At 41.9% G+C, this 25,629-nt stretch overlaps 1 protein-coding gene across 1 annotated transcript in view; it reads right to left on the bottom strand.

Moving 5' to 3' along the window:
• The window catches only part of RYR3 (ryanodine receptor 3), a 609,228-nt gene that overhangs the window by 202,138 nt on the left and 381,461 nt on the right, over positions 1-25,629 (bottom strand). Inside the window, exons 52-53 of the mRNA XM_018554200.1 lie at positions 17,007-17,085; positions 12,566-12,655 (exon numbers count right to left, since the gene is read on the bottom strand). Coding sequence (XP_018409702.1) covers positions 12,566-12,655; positions 17,007-17,085 — 169 coding nt within the window. The remainder of the gene's footprint in view (positions 1-12,565; positions 12,656-17,006; positions 17,086-25,629) is intronic.

Below are 25,629 nucleotides of genomic sequence, written 5' to 3'. Positions count from 1 at the left end.
GCTCCCGTACCTTTAATGGACAACCACACCTAATAGATTTACATGCTTCCACATATTAAGAATTGTCCATCACCAGGCAGTGCTTTTCTTCAGATGTCTACAGTATACTAGGAAAAAAATCTGTTGTAACAGAGACTACTGAGGACTGAAGGAGCAGAAGGTAACCGAACATATCTGTTGATATGGACAACCACACCTAATGAAAAAAAAATTCCCCATATACTAAGGATTGGCCATTAGCCCCTCCTCAAAGTGAAGGGCTACAAATTAATAGTGGTTGTCACCCACAGCAAAGCAACAAAAGTGCTGATTATCTGGAAAGAAAGGAACATGTATGCATCTCTTAGGTCAATGGATGCCAAGAAGTACCTGCTATGAGGAGTAGCAAAAAATTACTGAACAGATTCCATCTGAAAGTTTAGAGGGCCTACAAAGGTGTTAAGTAACATTAAGTCCTAGATGGTTGAATGCCTCCTCTGGGTTTCGGAACTGTAAACAGGTTTTGATTTAAAAAAAAAAACTTTAAACTTTCTGCTGAGGAAACAGAAATTATAACCCCCTGGGACAGCAGTCCCTGAATTGCTGAAAAGAGGTCTGTCTGTTGTTGCTGAGACATTGCAAGAAGAAAAGCGGAGAATCAAGATGGACAACGAAGATTAAACTTCTATGTAACCTTTTCATACTACCTTCCTCACTCATGCATTTGATATGTGAGCTATTCAATTCTCCACAAAACCCATCAGACATTCCTGCACCTCTGAAGAAACTGGTGAAACCACACCTTCACGAGGAGGTGGATTGATCAACCGGCTTCGACTGCTTGGATTGTTGTGGATGCTTAGAAGCCTGTGAACTTGAGGGGACTTTGGGTCCGGGAACTGGAACCTGACTTGGAGGAAGGAACAGTTTGATGCAGGATAGGAAGGTTTGACCTGCATTGCTGATTCTTAGCTTTGCACAACTGGGGTAAATAAGTACTTTTACATTCTTTCCCCCTATCACAACTTTAATGATGTTCATCCAAAGAAGAGCTGAAAAAACAGACTCTTACAAAGGATAGACATAACAAAGCCTTCTTACATTGTTGTTCCACTGACTAGCACTTAAGACAGTGTGCTCTGTGGATCTAAACAGAGGGTTACTAATTCAGCTAGCATCCAGTATGTGATAGTTATCTGGTCAATGCAACCAATAGGTTGAAAGTCAACAACAGCAGCAGTTGGGTTCTTACTTCAGGATTTGACTAATCAGTTTAGGAAAAGTGTGTATTAATTGGCAGAGCCCACCAAGGAGTAGGTAGATCAAGAAACCTCCATTTCAGCTGACTGAAATTCAGCTAATGGGATCACCTCCACTAGTGAAGGGAGGGACATTTCCCTGCAGGATCCCCAACAGAATCAGAAAAATCAGGCATCTCTGTGGCAGAGTCTGCTTGGGGAAGATAGCTGCAGGCAGTTTAAACCCTTGCATTCAGGAGGAGCAACAAATTGCACCTGTCATAAATGTCATGCAAATTACATTGTTATGCACATGTCATAAATGCTTGCATAACAAAAGAAGACACTTCCTTGAGGCAGAAAGAGGAATGAACACCTAACAAGAGGGGATTCGTAGACTGTCACTGATGCAGGGAGATTAGATTGGAGTCAATAGGAAGTGCAGAAAGCACAATCCTTTCCTGTGTCCATCTCAAACAGGCATCCACCATAAAGTTTAGCGCCAGGCATGCTAAGCAACGTTTTGTGTCAGAAAGGTGTCAGAGCTGTTGTACAGAGGCTGACTGGCAAACAGTACTGGTTCTAAACTGATGCCTGAACTAGGAGGACCGGAGGACTGTGAATCTGTGAGTCTGCAGTCCTCTCTTTTCATACTTCTTTCTTGCTCCCTGGCTTGACAAAGAGGACTAGCACCTCAAAACACATTGCCAACTTTCTCTTTGTGCCTGAGTCTCTCAGCCCTCATTCCTCCTCCCAGACCATCAATTTTTTTCTGTTCAGACCCCCCAGGGGCTGGCACCAGATCACAACAGGCTCTCCTTCCTTTGTTGCCCTGGCGTGTGCAGACAGATATAAAGCAGACTCACAGTACAACAGCCTTCTGTACACAGCTCCGACACTTTTCTTCTCCCACTCCTCAACAATTCTTGTCACGGTCTGGGGACCAGGGCACTAGGGTACATGAGCTCCGGGCTTTGCGGTGCGGGTTGGAGTCACAGACAGGAGGGATATTCTGGGATGTAGGTCACAGGGAGAGAGGAACTAATGGTCTGTGCGTTATCGGGACGCACTAGAGGCACAGAATCTAAGAAGGGCCAGGTATTCAAAAGAGCCTCAAATGGTAAGGATGATTGGCTGATGGACACCTTCCAGGTTGCGGCCCTCTAGCGCACCCACACAGACGCAAAGGACTAGTTGAAGCACCGGGGAACTGGATACAGGAACAGGTAGGGAACTTGAAACCAAGAGGAGGAAGATGGGAACAGAGGCACACAATGAGCGAGAGAAAGTGAGTGAGACACACACAAGTAAAGGTGCAAACTGTACAGCACTCAGCAGATGGTAACAAACAGGAAAGGTAAGTAGCTAGAGGAATACTTAGAAGTAAAAAAAAGTACACGAGATGTGCGTTGCACATGCATACAAAGAGATACAGGATCAGAGAAGGTAAAATACGAAGTGCAGATCACAGAGGTAAATGCACACAGGGAGTGTGCGATCCAAGTAGAAAGGTTCAATACAAAGAGCAGATCTGAGAGGTAAATGCAAACAGGGAGAATGCGATAGAAATATAGAACATAGCAAAAGGAAGGAGTGGAGCTCAAATGTGAAGGGGTAAATGTGTAGCAGGGTGGAGGATACACTGGAAGGTAAGTACCAAAACAACAGAGCACTAGAGAACATTAGGCTGAAGTACAAGAAAGCAAAGAGGTAGGAGAAAGCAGACACACAATGGCTGGAGTAAGAAAGCACGGAAGGAGATGAGCAAAGAAGGCAGAATCAAGAGACTCACAGCACACTGGTTAAAGCCAAGGGTAGTATTCAACAAAATACAAAGGCAAACTCGGAAATGCTATAGCAGGGGTGCAAAGAGCAAAGCAGGGGATAACACAAAACAGGGATACCAGCTGGATACAAGGACGCCAAAAGCACAGGGAAAGAGGCTCAAGGTGATCGGAAGAGAAACAATGGGTACAATACAAGGCATAAGAATTGTTGCTCGCACCAAGAGCAACAAGTGAGGAAGTCCGAAATAGGGAGGAGGGGGTGCAGATTGGCTGCAGCCTTGTGAAACACCATAGGCTGACAACCCAGAACCATGGAGCAAAGGGTAAATCCGGCATGGATTTCTGGATATTGTGAGAATTCTGGACAAATCCAGCTACATTCAACATTAGGACGCTGAGGTTGCAGAAAACCGGACCTAGGCACAAGGGACCAGAAGAATCACGGTATCTGCATCCACACAACACTCTGAAAGATTTAATTGCAGCTACGTAGTGTGAGTGTTATTTTAATAACTGTTTTACAGATTTACACGGTCAGTGTATGGTCGTTCCTTGGGTGTTTTCATCTTACTGCTAGAAGATCCACACTCCTGAGCTTTTACTACCTCTGGCCTGAGAACCTTCACCACGATTGATGTTTTCAAAACAAGCTTAGATTCCCAATGAGTGTTACATTCTTCATTTACGCGAGTGCAACATAGTTGTTTTGATATTTCCCTTCCGGTTACAACATTAATTGCGCTAGGTGGTGGTCCTTTCTCCTTTTCTTTTAACTTGCATCATTTGGAATAACGGTACCCTTGATTGGACTCAGGGCCAAATGTTAATTTAGACCAGATCATGAAAAGGTTAGGATTTGTCCCACAGAGTATTTCATGAGGTGAAACTTTCCTAGCACCAAGTGAAGAAAACATTCAATGAGTGATGGTAGAACTTTCAGAAATTAGGCATGCTAGCTTTCAAGTGTGGGAATTACTGATTCAGAATGATCCGTGTCCCCCAAGACTTGGGCTGAACTAACCATGATGTTAAAGCCTTCATCCATGAAGAAAGGTAGTAAACTGGTCCTTGAGATAGGAGATCTAGTTGATTTGAAAGAGATCACAAGGTGTCGGTCAGAAGACTGATCGGGTCAGAGCACCACATCCACCTGGGCCAGTCCAAATCTATGAGTATCAGTGGAATGTCCTCCATCTCAATCCTGCAGAGTAGATAAGGAATTTCCTGATAAGATGACCATGCAGTTTAGCAGTCCAGTGTAACAGGGACAACCAAATTGCTCTAAACTTCATAATGTTGATCAGGAAATAAGATTCCTCTGTTGACCAAATCCTTCACCAACAAGGTGTCCAGGACTCCTACACAGTCCTTCAGGCTGGCATCCATTGTGGTGATCTTCCAAGCCAGCAGGAAGGATTTTCACAATTTCAGAACTGGATTCCTGAGTCATCAATAAAGAAATAATCTTGTAGTGTTGTAGGGGTCTGGAGTGGATCACATGGGGCTGTCTCGAAGGAGGCTACCATCTGGCCCAGAACTATCATGCAGAATTGAAGAATAGAAAGGATTCTGGGAGCAAAAAGTCAGAAGTTTTTCTTAGAGAAAAAAAAATCTGTCTTGGGCGACATCTAAGACTAGACCCAGATACTCCAAGCATTGTGTCAGTCCCATTGCTGATTTCTGAATGTGTCTACATCAGATTGTGAGCCAATTGTTCCTTCAATAGGAGGTAATCTAGGTATCCTAAAATGGGAAAACCCTGGGAGTGTAGTATGGCTAGCACAACAGGCAAATCCTTGGTGAACACTGATAAGAGGGCTACAAACTATAAAAATGCTACCTCCCACAGGAAAATGGAGGTAGCATTGATGCGCTGGAAAGATGTAAACATGCAAGTATGCATACAAAGTGCAAATTCCCTTGCAAAGTGAACAGCCTATTTGCCTTTAGTAAATCAACCCCACAGATTATAAACCTTAATAGCAATCTCACAAAATATAAAAGAAGCAAATATGGTATTGCATGGCTACAATGGGCCTGACATGTTGTACTTAAACATAAGGCACTCATTGCAAAGACATCCAGCAGCTCAGATGAAACATTCTGCAGTATATTTTTCACTCTAAAAAGTAGAGTATATATTATCCTGTGATATGTCATTTTGGCATTAGAGTTGATTACAATTTCTCCATTTAGGAATTTATTTATTGCAGAACAGTAGTAGTTGATAACCTGCTACTCCAAAAGCTCTTAAATGGTGGTTTGACTAGGGCTTTGAAGGTATGTTCAGAGTTTTACTGCTAAAATGCATTATGCTATTAGCAAATCAGACTTACACTAATGTGAGTCAATATAGCATTATTATTCTTATCAATAATATCATCAATGTGCTTACTTAAAAAAAATAATATTTGTATTTTTTCCTTTAATGGGAAAGTTACATATGGATAATAAAGTTATAATGATGAGAACATTTATTTTTACACAGAACAGTTGTGGGATTTTCATCTAATATAAACTGTAGACGTATATAAAGAATACAGTATGTACTACAAACACATTTGATATTGATTGCAACCTGCTCAGAAAGAATATTGCTTTACCTAAAACACCTACAAGAGTGCTGCTTTGGCTGAAGGGCATGATGGTTGTTTTTCTTTTCCCTGTATATAAAGACCTGTCACACTGCATCACTGTCACACCTACACACTAAAGTGTTTCTTCCACAAAATGTCCAGCCTAAAGCCTCCCCTACCCTGAAGGACTTCCAGCAGAAGCTGAAATGCACAGCTGAAACACATAATGGTTAACAACAGCTTCTGAGCAAAAGCAATTTAAAATGCTGGTCAGTGTCAGACTTTCTTAAACCAGCACTCAAACATTCAGAAATTACAATTTTGTATGCTCTAAATCGCAAGGTAAATAAGCTATTGACCTCAGTATTTCACTACAAATTGATTTTAGGCAACTGTCCTAATTCAAACTGACCAGTCCAGTATTCCAAAGAAAAACATCAGGTGTTGTGGAATTAATATGCAATGGAAAGGCATGCAATCTTAATGCAAATAGCTTACGGTACCATGACCATGAAAGCTTTTACTTTTCAACACTTGTTTCGATGCACAAAGCTTCAGCATTAAAAAACGAAATAAAGCCTGCCTCTCAAATCTTACACACATCCAACCACAACTTCCTACTAAATTAGATGTATTGAATCCCAGAAAAGAGTAGTGGAGAATATGTTAAGTGGTCTGGAAATCACTCCAAATTGTGAATGATAAATTCCATATTTTGCCTGGATTGACAGCATAGTTTGAATTGAACTGGGTAACCCCTACGTGGGCAATTTTAAAGAAAACGGAAATCTAAAAATTGCAAGCAACATTAAGCTGTTTTAAAGCTAAATTTTGCTTTGCCCATGCAGAGCAGACACATTGGTAGCACATATGCACCTCTTCACTGCCCTGCTGCTCTGTTTAGCCACCTGGAGCAAAAACAAATACCAAGTACATGACAGGACTAAGGGCTTGTTCACACCATGTCTGGATAATGTCCAGGCCAGAACAGGCTTTTTTTTTGGACCAAAAAAAGCATCCTAAGGTAGTCCTATGGTATTGCTGGGCTCTGTTCACACCAGTGCAGTCTGTTCCAGACCAGAAACAAAAGTATTGCTTGTCTCATTTTCTCTGGTCTGGAATGCACTGGAATGCATGAAAACACTTAAGAAGTGCATGCAATCGCACTGGAACACACCTGAAACACCATTTTAAGCGGAAAAAAAAAAAATGTAACGCAAATGCGGAAAGCAGTAACATCGCTGCAAAAACACAGTAAAAATGCACTGCATGTGTGGATCTGCTCCAGACATCGTGTGAACATAGCCTGAAGGTATGTTAACTGACATGTGGGAAGGCACAGGGTCTTCTGCCCTGTGTATTTTTGAAGACACAGCACATTTAAGAAGACCACTTCTTTATGCATTTTCTGGTGCAGAAAAAATTTGAATATGAAAACTATTTCACTTCTCTGATGTTCTGGTTATTATTATTATTACATAGTATTTATATAGCGCCAACAGTTTGCGCAGCGCTTTACAATATAAGGAAGACATTACAGTTACAATACAGTTCAGGACAAGATGGTAAGGAGGGCCCTGCCCCTGAGGGCTTACAATCTAAAAGAGGAGGGGGAAATGATACATGAGGTAGCTGTGGTAGCTGTGGGAATGAATTATGTGAGAATGTGAAGGTTCAGTGGTTAGATTGAGGTGGGATAGGCTTCCCTGAAGAGATGAGTCTTTAGGGAACGCCTAAAGGCAGTCAAGGTGGGAGATAGACGGACAGGTTGGGGTAAGGAGTTCCAGAGGATGGGAGAGACTCTAGAGAAGTCCTGGAGGCGAGTATGGGAGGAGTGGACAAGGGAGCTGGAAAGCAGGAGGTCAATGGATGAGCGGAGGGGACGTTTAGGGTGATACTTTGAGACAAGGTCTGAGATATATCCGGGGGCGGAGTTGTGGATGGCTTTATAGGTGACTGTTAATATTTTGAATTTTATCCTCTGGGCGAGTGGAAGCCAGTGGAGGGATTGGCAGAGGGGGGATGCAGACACTGAGCGGTTGGTAAGGTGAATGAGTCTGGCAGCTGGTTTGCTGCAAAGTTCTCATTCTGTTACATTTCTACAGAATATGTGGCAGAAGATTTCCCATATCAAGTTAAAAAGGAAATCTTACACATGACAGGCACAGGAGAGGATGCTACATATACTGCAAACAGAGAAGAAGACATGTGAAATTCATCATGTAAAGATATTTTTTTGGGACATCCTAAAACATTTAGGGGTTATTCACTAACCTGCTGAAGGCAGCCGAGTGAATAACTGAGCCAAAGTTAAGTCAGCCGAACGCTGTTCGGCTATTCACTTTGGCCCTGTACGGCTGATTTCACACATCGGCTAAAATCAGCCGTACATTAGCTAGCTTCGGTTCAGCCGAACTTGCCCAGCATATTTGGCTGAGCTGAAGTGAAGGAGCCTTTCGACTCAGCCGTTCCAACATCTGGATCGGCTGAGCCGATCACTCAGTGAATTAAGTTCACTCACTGCCGTTCACCATATTCTCATAGCCGAGCGGCATTTGGCTCGGCTATTCTGTTTGCTAGCTCGGAGGTAGCAAACAAAATTAAAAACTGACATGTTAATAAAGAAAAAAAAACAGTGTGGGGCCCCCCTCTCAAACCTTAGCAGACCCTTTAGGTCTGGTAGGAATGTTAGGAGGGACCCCAAGTAAAAAAAAATGCGTAGGGCTCCCCCCAAAGTCATACCAGGCCCTTTAGGTCTGGTATGAATTTTAAGGAGGAACCCCACAAAAATGTGGGGTCCCCTCTGAAATTCCCAACAGACCCTTAATATCCGAGCACGGGGGGGGGGGGGTCAAACAAGCACCCCCCTCGGCCAAACCAGGCCACATGCCCTCGGCACTGGGAGGGTGCTTTTCCAGTGGCCCCCTGGAAAAGCACATTGGCCCTGGGCCGATGGGGACAAGGGCCTCTTCCCCACAAGCCATGGGACGTTGGTTGTGGGGGTTTGCTGCCAGGGGGGCTTATTTGCATCGGAGTACCCCTTTAATAAAGGGGCACCCAGATGCTTCCCCTCCTTGTGTATGAGTAAGGGGTACCCATTCACTAAAGAGTTAAAGTAAAAATGTAAATTAAAAGACCAGACTTTTGTAAAAAAAAATCCCTTTAATTAAAATAAAAACACCACAAAAATCCTTTATTAAAATAAAAAAATTCCCAAAATGTAATCCAACAATGTAACCCAGGGTCAATCACGACGTCCAGCGTTGTCCATGACCCGACGTCCGCCAACCCATTCTGACATATGACGGCCAAAAACTGTTTACATTTGTCCGACACCTGTCAGAGTCTTCCTGCAGGTCCCGGACAAATCAAAACAAATGGGCGGAACAAGCCGTGACATCACGGCTGGCTCCGTCCAGTTGTTGTCATTCAATGTCAACCCAGAGTCCTCAGGTCATTGAATGACAACAACTGGGCAGACGGCAGACCTTTCGCCCTGCTTTGGATGTGACCTCGGGTCAGCTGAGCCAAAGCATAAGCGTTCGGGTCGCGGAGCCGCTCAGCTGCCTTCGGCTGCTGTATGGGCTATTGTGAATAGCGCGTACAGCAGCCCTTCGGTTCAGGCTAAACCGGAGGGCTCCGGCGGCCGAAGTGAGCCGAAGGATTAGCTGATGCTTTGGCTTAATCTTTCGGCTCCTTCTGAATAACCCTCTTAATGTGAAAATGGCTTAATGTAGCTTAATGTCTTATAAAGTGCCTAAACCTCAATCAATTGCCTTGAAACTTTGCACAACCTATGTTTTCAGCTTCCCAAACCTATCCTAGAGGTTTCATGGATTTTGCTTTCCCACAAGGAAAATGAGTGACATTAAGCTTAGTTTTTTGAGAGCTTAATGTGGCCTAACGTACAATAGGAGCTTAGATGTTAACCAATTTCCCCCAAACTTTACACAATACACAACTCCATCTATGCCAATATATTCTGAAAGTTTTGGGTTGTTGTAAAAAGACCTTAATGTGTAAAAAAGTACTTAAACCTCAATCAATTGCCTTGAAACCTGGCACAACCTAACGTTTTTAACTGCCCAAACCTATCCTATAAGTTTCATGGCTTTTGGTTTCCCACAAAGCAAGTGAGTGACATTAAGGGGGTAATTCACAAAGCTGCCAAAGGCAGCCGAGTGAATAACCAAGCTGAAGTGAAGGGAGCCGAACTACGTTCCGCTATTCACTTCTGGCTTGTACGGCTGATTTCAGCCATACATCGGATTAAATCATCCGTACATCGGCTGCCTTCAGCTGCACTTCGGTGAGCCGAAGTGCAGAAGGACTTCGACTCAGCCAATCCAACATCTGGATCAATTAAGCCGAAGCTCCAGTAGCTCACTCGCTGTCGTTCGCCCCTATTCTCATAGGGACTGAACGTCAGTGAGTGAATAGCGGAATGCCGCTTGGCTTATGCCTTCGGCTCGGCTGTGCCCCTCGCCCACCTTCGGCTGCTGTACGGGCTATAGTGAATAGCCCTTACAGCAGCCCTTTCAGTTCGCCTGAACTGATGGGCTCCGAAGAGAGCCGAAGGATCAGCCAAAGATACGACTGTATCCTTCGACTCCATAGTGATTAAACCCCTAAGTTTTTTTGGGGGAGCTTAATGTTGCTTAACATGCAAAAAAGAACTTAGATATATTGTGTAAAGTTTGGGGGAAATTGGTTAATATCTATCTATGCTCTCACTGTGCTAATTTGTACACAGTGAGAGCCTAGCTAACCAGTTCTGAGGAAGGGGGTGTGTCCCTAAAAATGCGTTCAGCAGTGGAAGCGGGCCTCGGCAGACAAGCAGAGCTTCTGGATTGTCTCTATTATCTCCCACTCACCTCCACAACAGAAAAATCACTCAGGACTGTCAGTCCATTGATGTTCTTTATCCTTACTTAATTCTTTTATATATTTTGTATACTTCTTTTTACCAATAAAAAGATTTTATTGCACCAGGTCAGGCGCCCGGTGCTTTTTTTTGTTCCATACAGTGTTCAGGATCCCTCTTCTGCAACGGGGCAAGTGTACTGGATCTTAAGAAGTTATTTTGGGCTACAGAAGGGTTTTGTTTTGGCGCTGTTTGGTGCTTTTCTTGACTATGTCCTCAAATGACCTATCCTGTCATTTGGCCAACAACTTGCAATAGCGATTTGAAAGATGCAGCCCAAATGTCAACATATAGGCGGAGCCAGTGGTGATGTCACCGCTAGCTCCACATATCTGTTTATATTTAGCCCGGCATCTGTGAAATTGTTCATTTTGCGGCAGGAGTTCGTGTGCGGGTGGGTTGGCTGGCGTCAGTTTTTTAAAATAAAAGGATTTTTTTTTTCTAAAAGTCTGGTTTCTTTATTTACATTTTTCCTTAACGCTTTAGTGAATGAATAGGGGTACAAGTACCCCTTACTCATTCACAAGGGAAGGCAGCATCTGGGATGCAGATAAGCCCCCCTGCCCGCAGACCCCCACAACCACTGGGTCAGGGTTGTGGCGGAAGAGGCCCTTGTCCTCATCGGGACTCCCCCCCGTTTTTGGGGGTGGGGTTCCCCCTTAAAATTCCTAATAGACCTGAAGGGCCTGGTAGGACTTTTGGGTGGAACCCCACACACTTTAATTGTTAACTTGTCCCTCCAAACTTTCCAACCAGACCTAAAAGCTCTGTTATAAATCGGGAGGGAGACCCTGCACTTTCTTTTCCCTTTCTTTTGTTGAAATGTTTTTATTAATTATGTTTTAACCGAGCCAAATGCCTATGAGAATAGGGGCGAACGGCAGCGAGTGAACTTCCGGGTTTTCAGCTCAGCCAATCCAGATGTTGGATCGGCTGAGTCGAATGGGTTCTTCGCTTCGGCTCAGCAGAACATGCTGAGCTTGTTCGGCTGAACCGAAGGGAGCCGAAGCCAGGCGATGTAAAGCTGAAGTGAATAGTGGCGTTTGGCTCCCTTCACTTCAGCTCAGTTATCCGCTGGGCAGCTTACTGAATAACACTGAATAACGTAAAATGTCCATCTGTCAAAGTTTTGTAGTTGAGGTTTCTATTTAAGTTACAATTATTAAAGTGACACAAAACTCAAACATTTATAATTCTAATTCATAACCTAATCCTGCTTTCCTTTCTACTTTAAAAAGTGCTGAGCCGCTCCTGCGCTCCTCTGATTTCCTGCATCTTCTTTTGAAAAGTGCATGAAAGTTCTGTGAAAGCACGCCAGTCTCTTACAAAACATATCCCAGGAGGCACAGCGCACAGTGTTCCCACTGTGCATGGTTTCATTCAGACATGGTTCCTCCCCCTTCCCTCCTCCTCACTCTACTTCTGCTGCCAATACATAAGCCGCATGACGGCTCACATAGTATGCAAAGGAAAAAAAAAGAGAGATAACAAGCAGTGAAAGAAATATAGCTCACCTCCCCCCCACACAGAGAAACACGGAGGATTTAGTGGTTTGTGTTCTGGAGGCGAGCCTTCCACAGAGCGGGCAGAATACAGATGGGAGGTATTTGAGGGAAGAGAGGAGTCAGCAGAGGAGACAAGAGGGTGCTTGAAGCATCGTCTTGTCTCACTATAGTTCTTAGCGGGAGCGAGAACAGAGGCTGGCTGCTTTTCAGCTACCACCGGGACTAAGGAAAAGAAAAGTGGCCACCTTCTAACAGGAAGTACGGGACCTGACAAAGAAACTGTTTTTAGCAGCATTTAAAGGACACAATTTAAAACTAAGCTAGCTCATTATAAAATGATAATATTGTAGATCTTGATTTTATTATTTAATTTATGGGTTTAGTGTCGCTTTAAGAATTTAGAAGAGGAGATCCAATTATTAATGAAGTAACTAGAGGCATGTGGTGGTGTCTGCTACCAAAACCATACAAACTAAAAACAGCCATTATGAATTAAAGAGAGTACAATCTAGGAAAGCATTTATTCACACAGAGAATTAAGACACTACATTTGTACCTTTTCAGTTAGTGTCTTAAATGGTCTCAGCAGCGGGTGGGATTTTGTATTTTCATCAAGGGTAGTTCCATATTTCCATCCACTGTGTAGCTAAAGAAAGACCAAAAACAAGAACATTATATATAAAATAGATGTCCAACTTAACAAATACAGATGGGACAAGCATGTTTCTCCTAAACCAGTTGTATAGTGTGTACACTTATTACTCTGTCAAAAGAAAACAAAATTTGGGTACCTAAGCTTCTATAAATATTCAACAGTTTTAGGTAACTTAGCATACAAACATGTTAGATCTTCTTGGTCTGTGGTTTGAATGCCCTGTGTATTTTATGTTTGAATGCATGACAGACGAGTGAAAAATATCTTAGAAAAATAAAAGTTTTCTTTGATATCTGCTTTCCTCAAAATCAAATGTTAGGCCTCGGAGATCACTTTAGGATCTGGTGGCTCATCTGAGACTGAGACTGTTGATGAGTGTCACCATCTTGGATGTGATGGCATGCGCCAGAGAGCACCTTAGGTTCTGGTGGCTTGTTTGAGACCGTTGATGGGTGCCGCCATCGTTGATGTAATGTCAGCAGCCCCAGCAGACTCAGTGTCATCACTCAAGTGACATTTTAAAGAATTCCCCACTGATCCTCCCCCAGCTTCTACACAAATGTTTACAAAATAGAGGTGAAGGGAGGGGTGGATGAGCTGCCAGCACACATAGAGTAATTAGACACTTCCAGAAGAGCAAAGGGCTATGACAGGAGGTAGGGCGTTGTGTTAGGGAATGGGCTCTTCCTGGAGTGGGCGAATTCCCTAGCAGTTTTAAAGTGAACTTTTTTTTTTATGGATAGGAAAAAAGCAAACAAAAAGTAAACATCTAACCCCTTCATGACTGAGCATTTGTTCCATTTCTGTTCGTTTTGACTGGACCACTTTTTACATTTTTGCTGTGTGATTCTTCCACAGCAGTAATATATTTTCTTACTAAGTGTACCCACACACATTATATATTGATTTTTTTAGAGGAAAGATAGGGCTATATATTTATATCACATATCTGCACCTAACACCTCACTTAGTACGAATAACATATAAAAAGAAGAGCGAAAAACATAAAGAAAACACTTTTTCCCCAGTTTTGATAATTATTTTTTAGACAAATAACACAGCTAAAAAAATAGAATTATAATAAATTCATTTATTTGGAAACACCTCACATCTCTATGGTTTCAGAAATGTTTCTGTATTTTCAGCCTAAAACTAAAAGCTAACATTTCATTTTATTTCTCTAAAAGCTAATAGTGGTTAGGTTAGGTGGCCTACAATGTCACTGTCATTAAGTGTCACTAACTGGCACATCTAGGGACAGCGACATACTTTAAACAACGGCTTCATGAGGGGGTTAAATACAAAATTAAACCCTTAGGGTGAAAACAAATCTGCAGCTCAGTTGCAGATTTTCATTTCAAGGGGTTAATTTTTTTATAATAATTATAGTATAAAATATATTTATATATTATTTTTATTTTGTTTTTTAACACTTTATTTTTTTACACTTTTTTTGTGGTCAATTATATCAAGTAGTCACTAATTTAGTTAATTTGTTTAAACAGGAACAGACAATAATAACCTTTGTGATGGATCCTGACATCAGATCTCACTAAAGGCTTCTGATTGTTCCCAGACGATCAGAAGCTTTAAAACATTTCAGCAAAGTAATACATCGTTACAAATGTATGTGTTGAAGAATGTAACAAACAGCACACGTCCAGAAGTCCTGGCCTCTATAGAGCTGTCAAAACTGAAATACTGAAAAAACTGAAATAGCAGAGTGGTGTACACACCATTCTGCTATTTCAGCTGTCAAATACCAGATCGCTGATAGCCATCCAGTATTTGTAACAGCCTAATTCTTTCATTAATGAAAGAAAAGAAGCTTTTATAAAAGCTTAATTCTTATTAATGGATACCTCAGTACTGAGGCATCCATTAATGAACCGTAACTGCTGAACCTCAGCAGTTACCAGCATTTCAAAGCCCTGAATAGCGGCTCACATACAGCGTATGTGAGCAATCATTTAGGCACTTTATGATGGAAACGTACAGTGTACGTCTCCAGTCGTGAATGGGTTAAAATACTTGTGTCTTACTTCTTATGTTTTAAATATCTCTTTAAATGCATCCCAACAATAAGGTAAGAGCAGACCATATAGGACCTCCCTATGGGGCAATATAGGTCCTTACAACTGTTTTAAGTATTTATAATCTCAAACAAAGGGTTTCTAACTTGTCTGTTTGAACAGGTGCTGATAACAGCTGGAAAGTCCATAGCAGGTTTGAAGATGGGCACAAATCACCAATAGTAATATTCAGTGAGGAACCAGTTTATCTATGGATATCTAAAGGAAAAACTGAGGGTTTGTGACCACACAGGCAGCATGGGGAATACTGATTACAAAGGCTTTATATCTGTACTCTTGGTCCCAGAACATTTTGTAAGATAATGTGAACTTATGGTGATTAATACAAAAATGCATGCAGAAAATAAATTATCTGCTATGTCATGCTGCAAGATGTTGACATTATGGCTGAGGGAACAGAAAGACCAGGAGGCCATGCTCTCTGAGGAGCTGTTGGCCCAATGTAAGCTGCACAAACAGCTCCTATTAAAATCGATCTCAGATTAAAACTGTAATAGAAATCAAATCTGCTGTGCACCATAATTCTTACTATTATTTTGTAACAATATTATGCAGAACATTTGAAATAGTTTAAATGTTATATATGGTTACTCCCACATACTAACAAGTTTGCATCCCTTACTAGGACGTTTCTTGTTTTCAATAGACAGATAGTTAGGAGAATTCTAAAAGAGTGTCACTGAGACAAATAAGAAAAAAGTGTCTCAGGGTTACAGGAATAGTGTCATTATTTGCTCCAAATTCATGTACTAGGCTGCAAAGCATTCATGCATTTGGCATAACCCTATGAAACTGGCAATGGCTTGAGAGACAAACTTTGGGACAGAAATAGGCACATTGATAAAGTACATAAATGTGTTGCATATGTGTTTGAGACAGATTTCATTTGGCTCCTCTTACTCAAGGAATGTTGCACCTGAGGTATGTGTCACATACTGTGACAGACATATACAATATGAACATGCAACAGACTAGTTATAAGTACTTGGTCTTACTTTGCATCACTTTTCTTTCTCTTTTTCATTTCTTTCTAATTTTTTCTTTCTTATTACCAAACTGTTAACGTGTTTATTTATTGAATATAGAAGAGATGTTGTCCGCACACCATTCTGCTTCAGAATATCATCTTTATTTGTATTCCTTTAGCATGACATATGGATGCAATCGATATGTCACATTCCATATGTCATGCTAAAGGAATACGAATAAAGATGATATTCCGAAGCAGAATAGTGTGCAGACAACATACAGTATCTTCTAGATTGTATACTGTGGCGCCATCCACCTGTTCTTTCAACACTCATTGGGTTCTGGGGTACATCGGTACAGTGTGCGAAGGGGATATTACTAAGACATAAGACACCAGAATGAAATATGGCAGAAATAAAAACTACTTGAATTTGGTGCAGGAGTCGGAAGAGGTCTGAAAAATGGTGCAACGTGTTTTTCAATTTGGTGCTGACATTTCTTAGGCTGCATTAACTCCATAATTCTGGTTCAAATGTGAAATTGAATTTCCCTGATTGTGCCTTTTATGTGAAAGATTAACTGTATTAGTTGTTTATTGCACCCAGTGGGAGTCTTCCTTTCATGCTCAAGAGACAGGAACTGATTATGTATGGATAACAAATAATGTTTTTACTCACTTTAATATCTAAAAGTAATATTCTATGAGGGGGATTTATCAAATCTGGAGCAGAGAAAATCTGGAGCAGCTGTGCATGGCAACCAATGACCATTCTCGCTTGCATTTCAAATCTTATCTGAACAAAATGAAGAGAGAAGCTGATTGGTTGCCAAGTGTAACTGCTTCAGAATCTGTCTGCTCCAGTGTTATAAATTCCCCCTATGTGTTTTTTTGTGATATGTTAAAAAAGTAATACTAAACCCCAAAATAACATTTACAATGAAGATAGAATATAATTATGTCTTCCTTTTTGTTCATGTATTTCCCAGAATAAAACAAACCATTTCAGGCTGAAAAGTTGCCTGCAGTGTCTATCAGTGGGACTGCTAACAGCAAGCAAGCTGTGTAAAGCAAAAATACTGTGAATTCCCAAAGGAACAGGGCATATGCTTAAGATTCCATTATGATAAAATATCTACATACATATTTGTGCATAAATATTTGCTATAAACCAAGTTTACTGATTTTGTACTGCTATGCAGCAATTTACTTTCTTTTTGGAAGAACACTGTGTATGCTGATATATTAGATAAGCATACTATGAACATCAAGTATTCTGTACCTTGTCATAAGCCCATTTATCATGGGAATGCTCTGCGTATTTATTGACAATATATTCCAGCTTCTCGGGTAATGTAAGACTGTAAAACAAAAGCACAAGAAAAAAACTCTTGTAAGTCGGAAATGAAAAAGCTGCTTCAGCATGATTCCTATCTTCTCTTGAATTTAACATTAGCATAACATTATTACATTTCAGTATGTCTTCCATATTATCAGTCAGACAAATCCCCAAGGTGAAATAAACCATAGATATAGTTATGTGAATTGTGATACACAGTGCAAGACAGAATAACATTTTATTTCCATATTATGCGCATCTGAAATTACTATACATGAGCAAAAGACACTCTATATAAAGTAGATGTCACACTTGTGATCATATCACTGGTTGCAAATCATCAGTGACAGGATTGCTGTGATAGCAAAGAAACCACTCACCTGCTTTTATGACGCTGCTCCCTTGCTGGCGAGAGAGATTCTACAGTGTTTTGGAAGAGTGATGCAATACAAGCAGGTGAGTGTTCTATTAAGCCTGCTACTATGCTGCAGCTTTCACAACACTGTGCACATGGCTTTGCTTTGTGTTGACATGAATTAAATTAAACTCGAGACATTTTTTTGAGTTTGGGATAGACTTGGAAAGAGCAAATACTTCAGATAAGTTTTCATAGTTGTCCGTGACCCTGTTGGGCATTTTCCCTTGGTCAACACTGGTACAGGAAGACACAGACCAAAACAAAAGCCTGTATAGTGAGTGTAAAGAAAGTGAGGGGCACTGTACTGCTTTGTGTTTCACAGTTTATGATGAGTGGCAAAGTGATGATTGGTAGGCAGCTCTTTGGTTCCAGGGACCCTTTTTGGAGTGGTTCCTGTGGAATTATGGAAGGAGATTAGAAGATAAAGGCACCACTCCATATGTAAAAGTATAGACTAGGTGTTGTGTTCAACAAGATGTGCCAAAATGTTTTGAGGACTACAGGGATCCCCATTCACCTGAACCGGATTATTAGAAGATTTAAGTCTGGACTGGGCTGAGGGATCAGTGAAATGCATAGTTGCCAAGGACTGTGCATATCGGAACAGGCACAGTCCTCAGGAACTATATGTTTCACTGATCCCTCAGTCCAGTCTAGGCCTAAATCCTATTATTCCAGCCCTGGTGAGGAGGGATCACTTTTACCCCAGAAACGCATTGGCATATCCCGCATATATTGGCATTGAACACACCAAATGGTATTCTGGCCATTACCATTGAAGTGGCACCCTAATCTTGAATCTAAAGCAATGCGCAAACTGTTGGTGCTATATAAATCCTGTATAAAAATAATCTATTTCCGTAATAATAACCTAGGAGTAGGGATGCACCTAAATTTCGGCCACTGAAACAGTTCGGCTGAAAACAGTACTTTGGGTAAAATGCTGAAAGTACAATTTTTTGGCCAAAAATTTGGTGCATGCCTGGTTTCTCTCAGAGCACACAGAGCAGCGCCCATCTGGAAGGAGAGAAACTTTCAGATAGCTGAGCGGGCAGGGAGGAGACCACTGTCAGTGGTATCCCAGGAGGCCGAGCTCTCCTCCCGCACCTCCCCACTTGGCCTCCTGTGACAGGCAGATCAGGATGTGGAGCAGTGCGGGTAGGAGACAACTGTCAGCTGTCACAGGAGGTCGGGCCCGCAGTGCAGGGGGGAGTCAGATGTCAACGGTGTCACAGGAGGCTGGGCTCTCCTCCGACACCACCCGCTCAGACTCCTGTGACAGCGAGTCAGGATGGAGCGTGGTTACAAGCACTCAGCGATCAGCTGATCATTGAATGTTTATAAATAATTGAGGACATAGTATGTTTACTGTGTCCCCATTATGAATGAACAGGAAGTGTTTATAATATTTAAAAAATAATTTTAAAAAGTTAGAAAACATTTTTTTAGGTTTTGGCCTGACAAATTGTTTATTTTCGGTTTCGGTCTGAAAGTTCCATTTCGGTACACCTCTAATCCTTCCCCATTTTACTGAAAAGGGTTTTGTTACGTTTTCCACACTGGAAATATTACCCATCACGTCTTATCCTGAAAGAAAGTGTGTGGCATCACAGACCACAAATAAAATCCTGACAAAAGTTATATCCCTTCTCTTTTCTATCCAAAAATAAAAAGTTTTGGCTACATGTAGGCTTTACTGTCTCTTTGCTTATAAATAAAATGCACAAAAACATATTGCATCCAGGCATTATGTGATGTACAGCTTGGGGTGCCCTAGCTTCCCGAATCCTCTGTTTTTTCATTAGCAACTTACTTAGGATATTTACTAATTATGGCTTAGAAATTAACAACTGCCTGTTTAAAACTAAGACATGTTTGCATATATTTTGGTAGGTTTGTTTCCCCAAATCATTGGTTTATTGATAGAACAAAATCTAACCAAAGCTGGAAGCTCACTAAAACTGGAAACACAGCCACTTGAACAGTGTTTTTCCACTTTCTATATATGGCTGTGTTTTAGTTTAATCCATTTCACTGTTCCTCCACCATATGCAGACTTCCATCCACTCCCACTGGCCTCACCTTCTACTCCTGGAAACCCTGGACCTCCACCACTACACATCCTTTGTTGATCCCTGTCTTCACTGCAGTGGTAAAAGAGAAGAAGCACTCCATTCCTGCATATACCGAATGTGGGAATACTCTCCAAACCCTTCTACACATACTGCTTGCTGTCATACTAACCAAAATCCTCTTCTGCATATATGGCCTACTGTTAATCCTCTCTGCAATACTCTTCTGCACACAGGGACCACCCTCATACGCTCTGCACTTCTCCCCTACACATGTTGGCTGCGGTCATACCTGCAGTCTGTTAATGAACATACTGCCCAGTGTTATCTCCTCTGCACTGCTCTCCTGCAAATACTAACCACTGCTATCCTTTGTTCAATCCTCTCCTGCACATAGTGCCCTCTCTCATACCCCCTGCACTCCTCTCCTGAACATACTGCCCATTGTCATACCCTCTGCACTCCTTTCTGTACATACCTACTCCATCATACTCTCCATACTCCTTTCCTGCACATACTTCCAACTGTTGTATACTTAACACTTCTCTTCTGCAAATACTAGCCTCCTTTATATCATATTATATGCACTCCTCTCTACACATACTGCTCATTGAAATACCCTTCGCACTCTTCGTCTGCACAAGCTGAACAATACCCTTCACACCCTTTTCTTGCACATACTGCTTCCTGTCATAACTTCCACACACCTCTCCTGCACATACTGGCCATGGTCATACAGTCTGTACTTGTTTTTGTACATCTGTACATGTTCTTCCTGCACATACTGCCCACTGTCATATCCTTTTACTCTCCTCTTCTGCAAATACTAGCCATCCTCATGTCCTCTGCATGCCTTTCTGCACATACTGCACTTTGTCATACCCTCCACTTCTGCACATACTTAACATTCTACCCTCCAAAACTTTCTCCTATAGATCATGACAGCACTTTATTCCATTCCCATACAATCCTCATACTTGTCTGTTTGCATGCATTTATAATCTGTGTAACAACACTCAGCTTCAATACAAATGTTGCGCCCGGCACAATGGTTCTCAAGTTAAAGGAGAACTATGGGTTCAGTGCTTTTCCCCATAGTTCTCCTAAGGGTAACGGGAGGACACAAACTAGCGTCCCCCCGTCACCTAAAGCTCAGTATACCGTGAGCTACAGCTCGCGGTATACTGATACGCCGCAGCCAGAACGGATCCCGACAATGCTGTCTGGATCCACCCAGCTGCGTGAGTGACAGCTGGCTCTGCCTATCTAGAGGCAGTGCCAGCTGTACCCGCCCCGTCCGTTCCGCCAGTCAGCGCTGGAGGATCGGACAGGGGAGGGGATCCCTGCAGGGAGCCGTGAGTGACAGTCATGGCTCTCTGCACGTATAGATCAAGAAGTGAGCGAGCGACGGTATGTGTTCGCTCACTTCCTGATCAATGAGCCGACCTGTGACAGTTTCATTGTCCCAGGTCGGCTCAGATTATGAGGCTGAGTGAAAATCACTCGCCTCATAATTCTCCTTTAACTTGTTACCCTCTGTTACTGGTGCTAAGAACATGCTTTTGGGGAGAAGAGTCAACAATGTACGCATAAATCTCCAGCCACTGCAGTACATAAATGTCTCAATCACAAATTACTGTTGTTAAACAGTCGATATGATGCCAATGCTGTGTACATACATTTAGTCACAGCTGAAACACCAGACCTTCCTGTATTGTTACCTCCAGAAATAAATCATGCAGCTCAACAATTCTTTGCATCCATCTTCAGATTTCCCCTGCCACAGTAGAGACAGGAAGAGGCATAGATCATCATGCCGCATTGATAATAGATGTAATTCCAAGATATAACACAAATCAATGCTGCATTGATACTTTAGACGGATGACTGTATGTCTCAAAGGTCTAGTGTGTATACATGTGTGTATATGCATAGATATATAGATATAGACATATAGATATATATCTATATCTATATATTATTACACACACACACACACACACACACTGTGCCCAGGACTCCTCTGTGACCTTCTTCTTCACATTCTCAATGCATTTATACCCCCTAAGCCCTTCTCCTTCATATACTGCTTACTTCCATACCCTCTGCACTCCTCTCCTGCTCATACTCACATATCTCACACCCTTTGCACTGCTTTATTTAACATACTCTCGGTCATACCTTCTGCACTCCTCTCCTGCAGCATGCTTCTTGCTGTTATACCCTCTGCATCCCTCTCCTGTGCATACTATCCACTATTATAACTAGGGATGCACCGATATATCGGCTGCCGAAACATATCGGCCGAAAATTGCACTTTTGGCATAATACCGAAAGTGCCATTTTCTGGCCGATACAGCGGTGCATCCGTGATTTCTCTCCTCCCTGCTGGGCGCTGCTCTGTGTCCCAGCGGGGAGGAGAGAAACTGTCACAGGCGGCCGAGTGCTGCGGGAGGAGAGCCCTGTGAGCGGGCGGCGTCTCTTCTCCCACACCGCCCAGCCGCCCGTCACAGATCAGAGGAGAGCAGTGTGGGCGGAGACAAGCAGCGCTGTCACAGGAGGCTGAGCTCCGCTTGCTCAGCCTCCTGTGACAGCGTGACAGGAAGGAGAGCAAGTACAGACACTCAGCGATCGCTGAGTGTTTGTAATTAATTGAGGATAGAGTATGTTTACTGTATCCTCAATTATGAATGATCCTAAAACTGAAATTATTCACATATCTCTCAGTCCTGGTTCACACCTAGGCGGCACCATTTTTGCGCGTCTGTACGTGCGTTAGCAGCATGCGGTTATTTGCGTGTTTATGCACATTGGGCACATTTGTATGCACGTTTTGACACACGTTTTGATTGGCAGCTCATAAACCATTGTGGGCAATGGAAGAACGCGCAAAAATGCTCACGAAAATGTGCAACATGCTTCTGTTGCACATTTTTGGGCATTTCCAATTAAGTCTTTGGGGAAGAAAAGTGCTTTTAACTGCCCAAAGAAGCTCCTGTATCTTATCAGGTGTCTGGCGTTTTCCTGCTAGGTGTTTTGCTGCTCAGGTGTGAACCAGGGCCATTGAAAATCATGGGATTTCTTGTGTTGGCAGTTAAAAGCGCTTTTCGAACTGCTCAAAAACTCCAGTGTGAACCAGGGTAATGCAGAACAGAACACCACTCCAAATCACTGCAAATTAAACACTTGATAAAGCATACAGTACATTTATTGCTCTGTTGTTCTAACACTCACTATCTGTGTTTTAGTATGATCAGAGCAAATACTGTTTTATAAGCTTTGGTTTTAGGTATCCTAAAAACAATTGTCTACATTTTTAGTAAAATGAAGGACTGGTAATACTTACTTGGCAGTATTAATGGGTTTTGGGTCAAAGTTTCCTTCAGCGTCCACTGACATTTGCTTCTCAGGTGTTGCTTTAATTCTGGTATCAACATAATCTGGTGGTAGACCTCCAGCTATTGCACTGAGACAGGGCATGCACATTCTGAAGAGTTCAGCATCATACTTCTGCAGGAGAGATAGGAACTGGTTGGAAAGTCCCACAGAAAAACATGCAATTTGTTAGTGACAGCGACACAGCCAAATCACATCAGCAAACGGAGAACAAATTTAGTAAAGTAACAAGGCAACAAGGTCTGCATTTCAAACTCAAAACATACCATTCCACACATTCATGCAAAAATGTATCAGTATCTGAGATGATCTTGTTTGATCTTGATCTAAAGTGCCTCACAGACAAAATAGGGGTTTACGGGAATAACAAATTAAGAGGAGTAGCAGTTTCTTTTCTATTTAATACAAAAATATTTTCATATGCTGCCAAAAGTAAATGTACAACTTATAGATTCCTATTCACTGGTACATTTACTCTGCCACGGGACTGTAAGATGAATGCACTGGATGGTGTGAATAAGCCCTTACTAATAAAGTATTGATTTTGTCTTTATATAATGTTCCAGGTTCCCAGTGTTGTGTAGAAATATCATAATGGAACAGTATTGTGTTATTTACTGCTGAGCTCTGCGTTATTTACCACCGTGCTCTGCGTCTTTATTACCGTGCTCTGCATTCTTTATTACCGTGCTCTGCATTCTTTACTCCCGAGCTCTGTGTTTTTTACTCCTGAGCTCTGCGTTCTTTATTACTGAGCTCTGCGTTCTTTACTACTGAGCTCTGCGTTCTTTACTACTGAGCTATACGTTCTTTATTACCAAGCTCTGTGCTCTTTACTCCTGAGCTCTGCATTCTTTATTACTGTGCTCTACGTTCTTTACTACTGAGCTCTGCATTTTTTACTCCTGACCTCTGCGTTCTTTACTCCTGAGCTTTGTGTTCTTTATTACTGAGCTCTGGGTTCTTTACTCCTGAGCTCTGCGTTCTATATTACTGTGGTCTGCGTTCTTTATTACTGTGGTCTGCGTTCTTTATTACTGTGGTCTGCGTTCTTTATTACTGTGGTCTGCGTTCTTTATTACCGAGCTCTGTGTTCTTTATTACTGTGCTCTGCGTTCTTTACTCCTGAGCTCTGCGTTCTTTACTCCCGAGTTCTGCGTTCTTTACTCCTGAGCTCTGCATTCTTTACTACTGAGCTCTGCATTCTTTACTACTGAGCTCTGCATTCTTTATTACTATGCTCTGTGTTATCTACTACTGAGTATGTCTCCATGTAGGATCTCCACAACAGAATTGAGCATTATGATGGCAAATGAAATATTAATAGTTTCATTTATGTGGAGCGCACCAATGTTTTTTTGTGCACACCGAGCATGCATGGCAACTCCATGTTATTCTAATTTACCTTCACAATTTCTGTCACTTTGTCATTCTATCACACAATCAACCTGAACACCTGTCATATCTTGTCATGGATATGTCACACATGGGTGAGTCATCTATGATAGAACTTTCCCACACTGTGAAGATTACATACTTGCCTTATATTTCATGCACATTTTAAACCCGGCTCTGCAATCCTGTGCAATTTTAATATATGCATCATTCCATACTATGTTACAAAAATGTGGTCAAAATCTGCTCACAAAACACTCAAGGAAAAAAAATTGATTACACAGCCAAAAGAGCTCATCACGCATGCTGAACATTCAGATAAGAACATGTTTTAAGTTAGAAAATAATAATCTTTTCAACAGCTTTGTTTAACTTCCTGTTGTCAATACTGTTTATACTCTCTTTGGTTTAGTGCAGCCTCAGGATAGCAAAGCTTCTAAATCTGTCTATGTGTTTTATTATCCTCAGTAGCAGTTTAACCACTTGAAGTCCGCAGTGTTAAACCCCCTTCCCATCCAGGCCATTTTTCAGTATTCAGCGCTGCAGTACTTTGACTGATATTTATTCCATCATGCAACGCTGTACTGAAATAAATTTTATACCATTTTTTGGGGACAGATAGAGCTTTCTTTTGGTGGTATTTAATCACCACTGCGATTTTTATTTTTTTTACTATATTAAGGAAAAATTACTGAAATAAATTTTTAAAAAAACAGTTTCCCCTATATTAAATGTTACCCAATTTTTTGGTAAAATATAAAAGACGGGGTCACTTCGGGTAAAAAGACACCAAACATGTCAAGCCTTAAATTGTGTGTGCGTGCGAAACCTCAAAAAACGATAATACCAAAAATTGGCCATAGGCGACGCTTTAAAAGCTTTTACCGCTCAGTTTAGTGTTATCAGTGATTGATGGCCCTAAAATGATTGCTCTCACTCCAACGTTCACAGCGATATGTAACGTGTGTAGCACAATTGTCATTTTCGCACGCTGGTGCACCGGACGCGTATTTACGTTTATATGTGCGTAACACATTTATGTCTCCATAAAGAGGACCTGACATTGGGGGTCTCTAGGACCCCTAATGTCACCTGGGGACCCCAAAAGAAGCTGATGAAGCAAAGATCTGCTTCATCAGCTTCTTCTCTCTGCTTATAGCAGCCAGATGACTGACAGGTGAATGCAGAAGTGATGTAATACACATCACTTCTCCATTCACAGCACTGAGGGGATCAGCAAGGAGCTGATCTCCCTCCCTCTTCCTCCTGACGCCCTCCCGAGCCG

Source organism: Nanorana parkeri, unplaced genomic scaffold (genome assembly GCF_000935625.1).
Source record: "Nanorana parkeri isolate BGI_ZX_2015 unplaced genomic scaffold, ASM93562v1 scaffold146, whole genome shotgun sequence".
Classification (NCBI taxonomy): domain Eukaryota; kingdom Metazoa; phylum Chordata; class Amphibia; order Anura; family Dicroglossidae; genus Nanorana; species Nanorana parkeri.
Note: the sequence above shows the minus strand (reverse complement) of the source record. Positions and strands in the feature narration are given on the sequence as shown.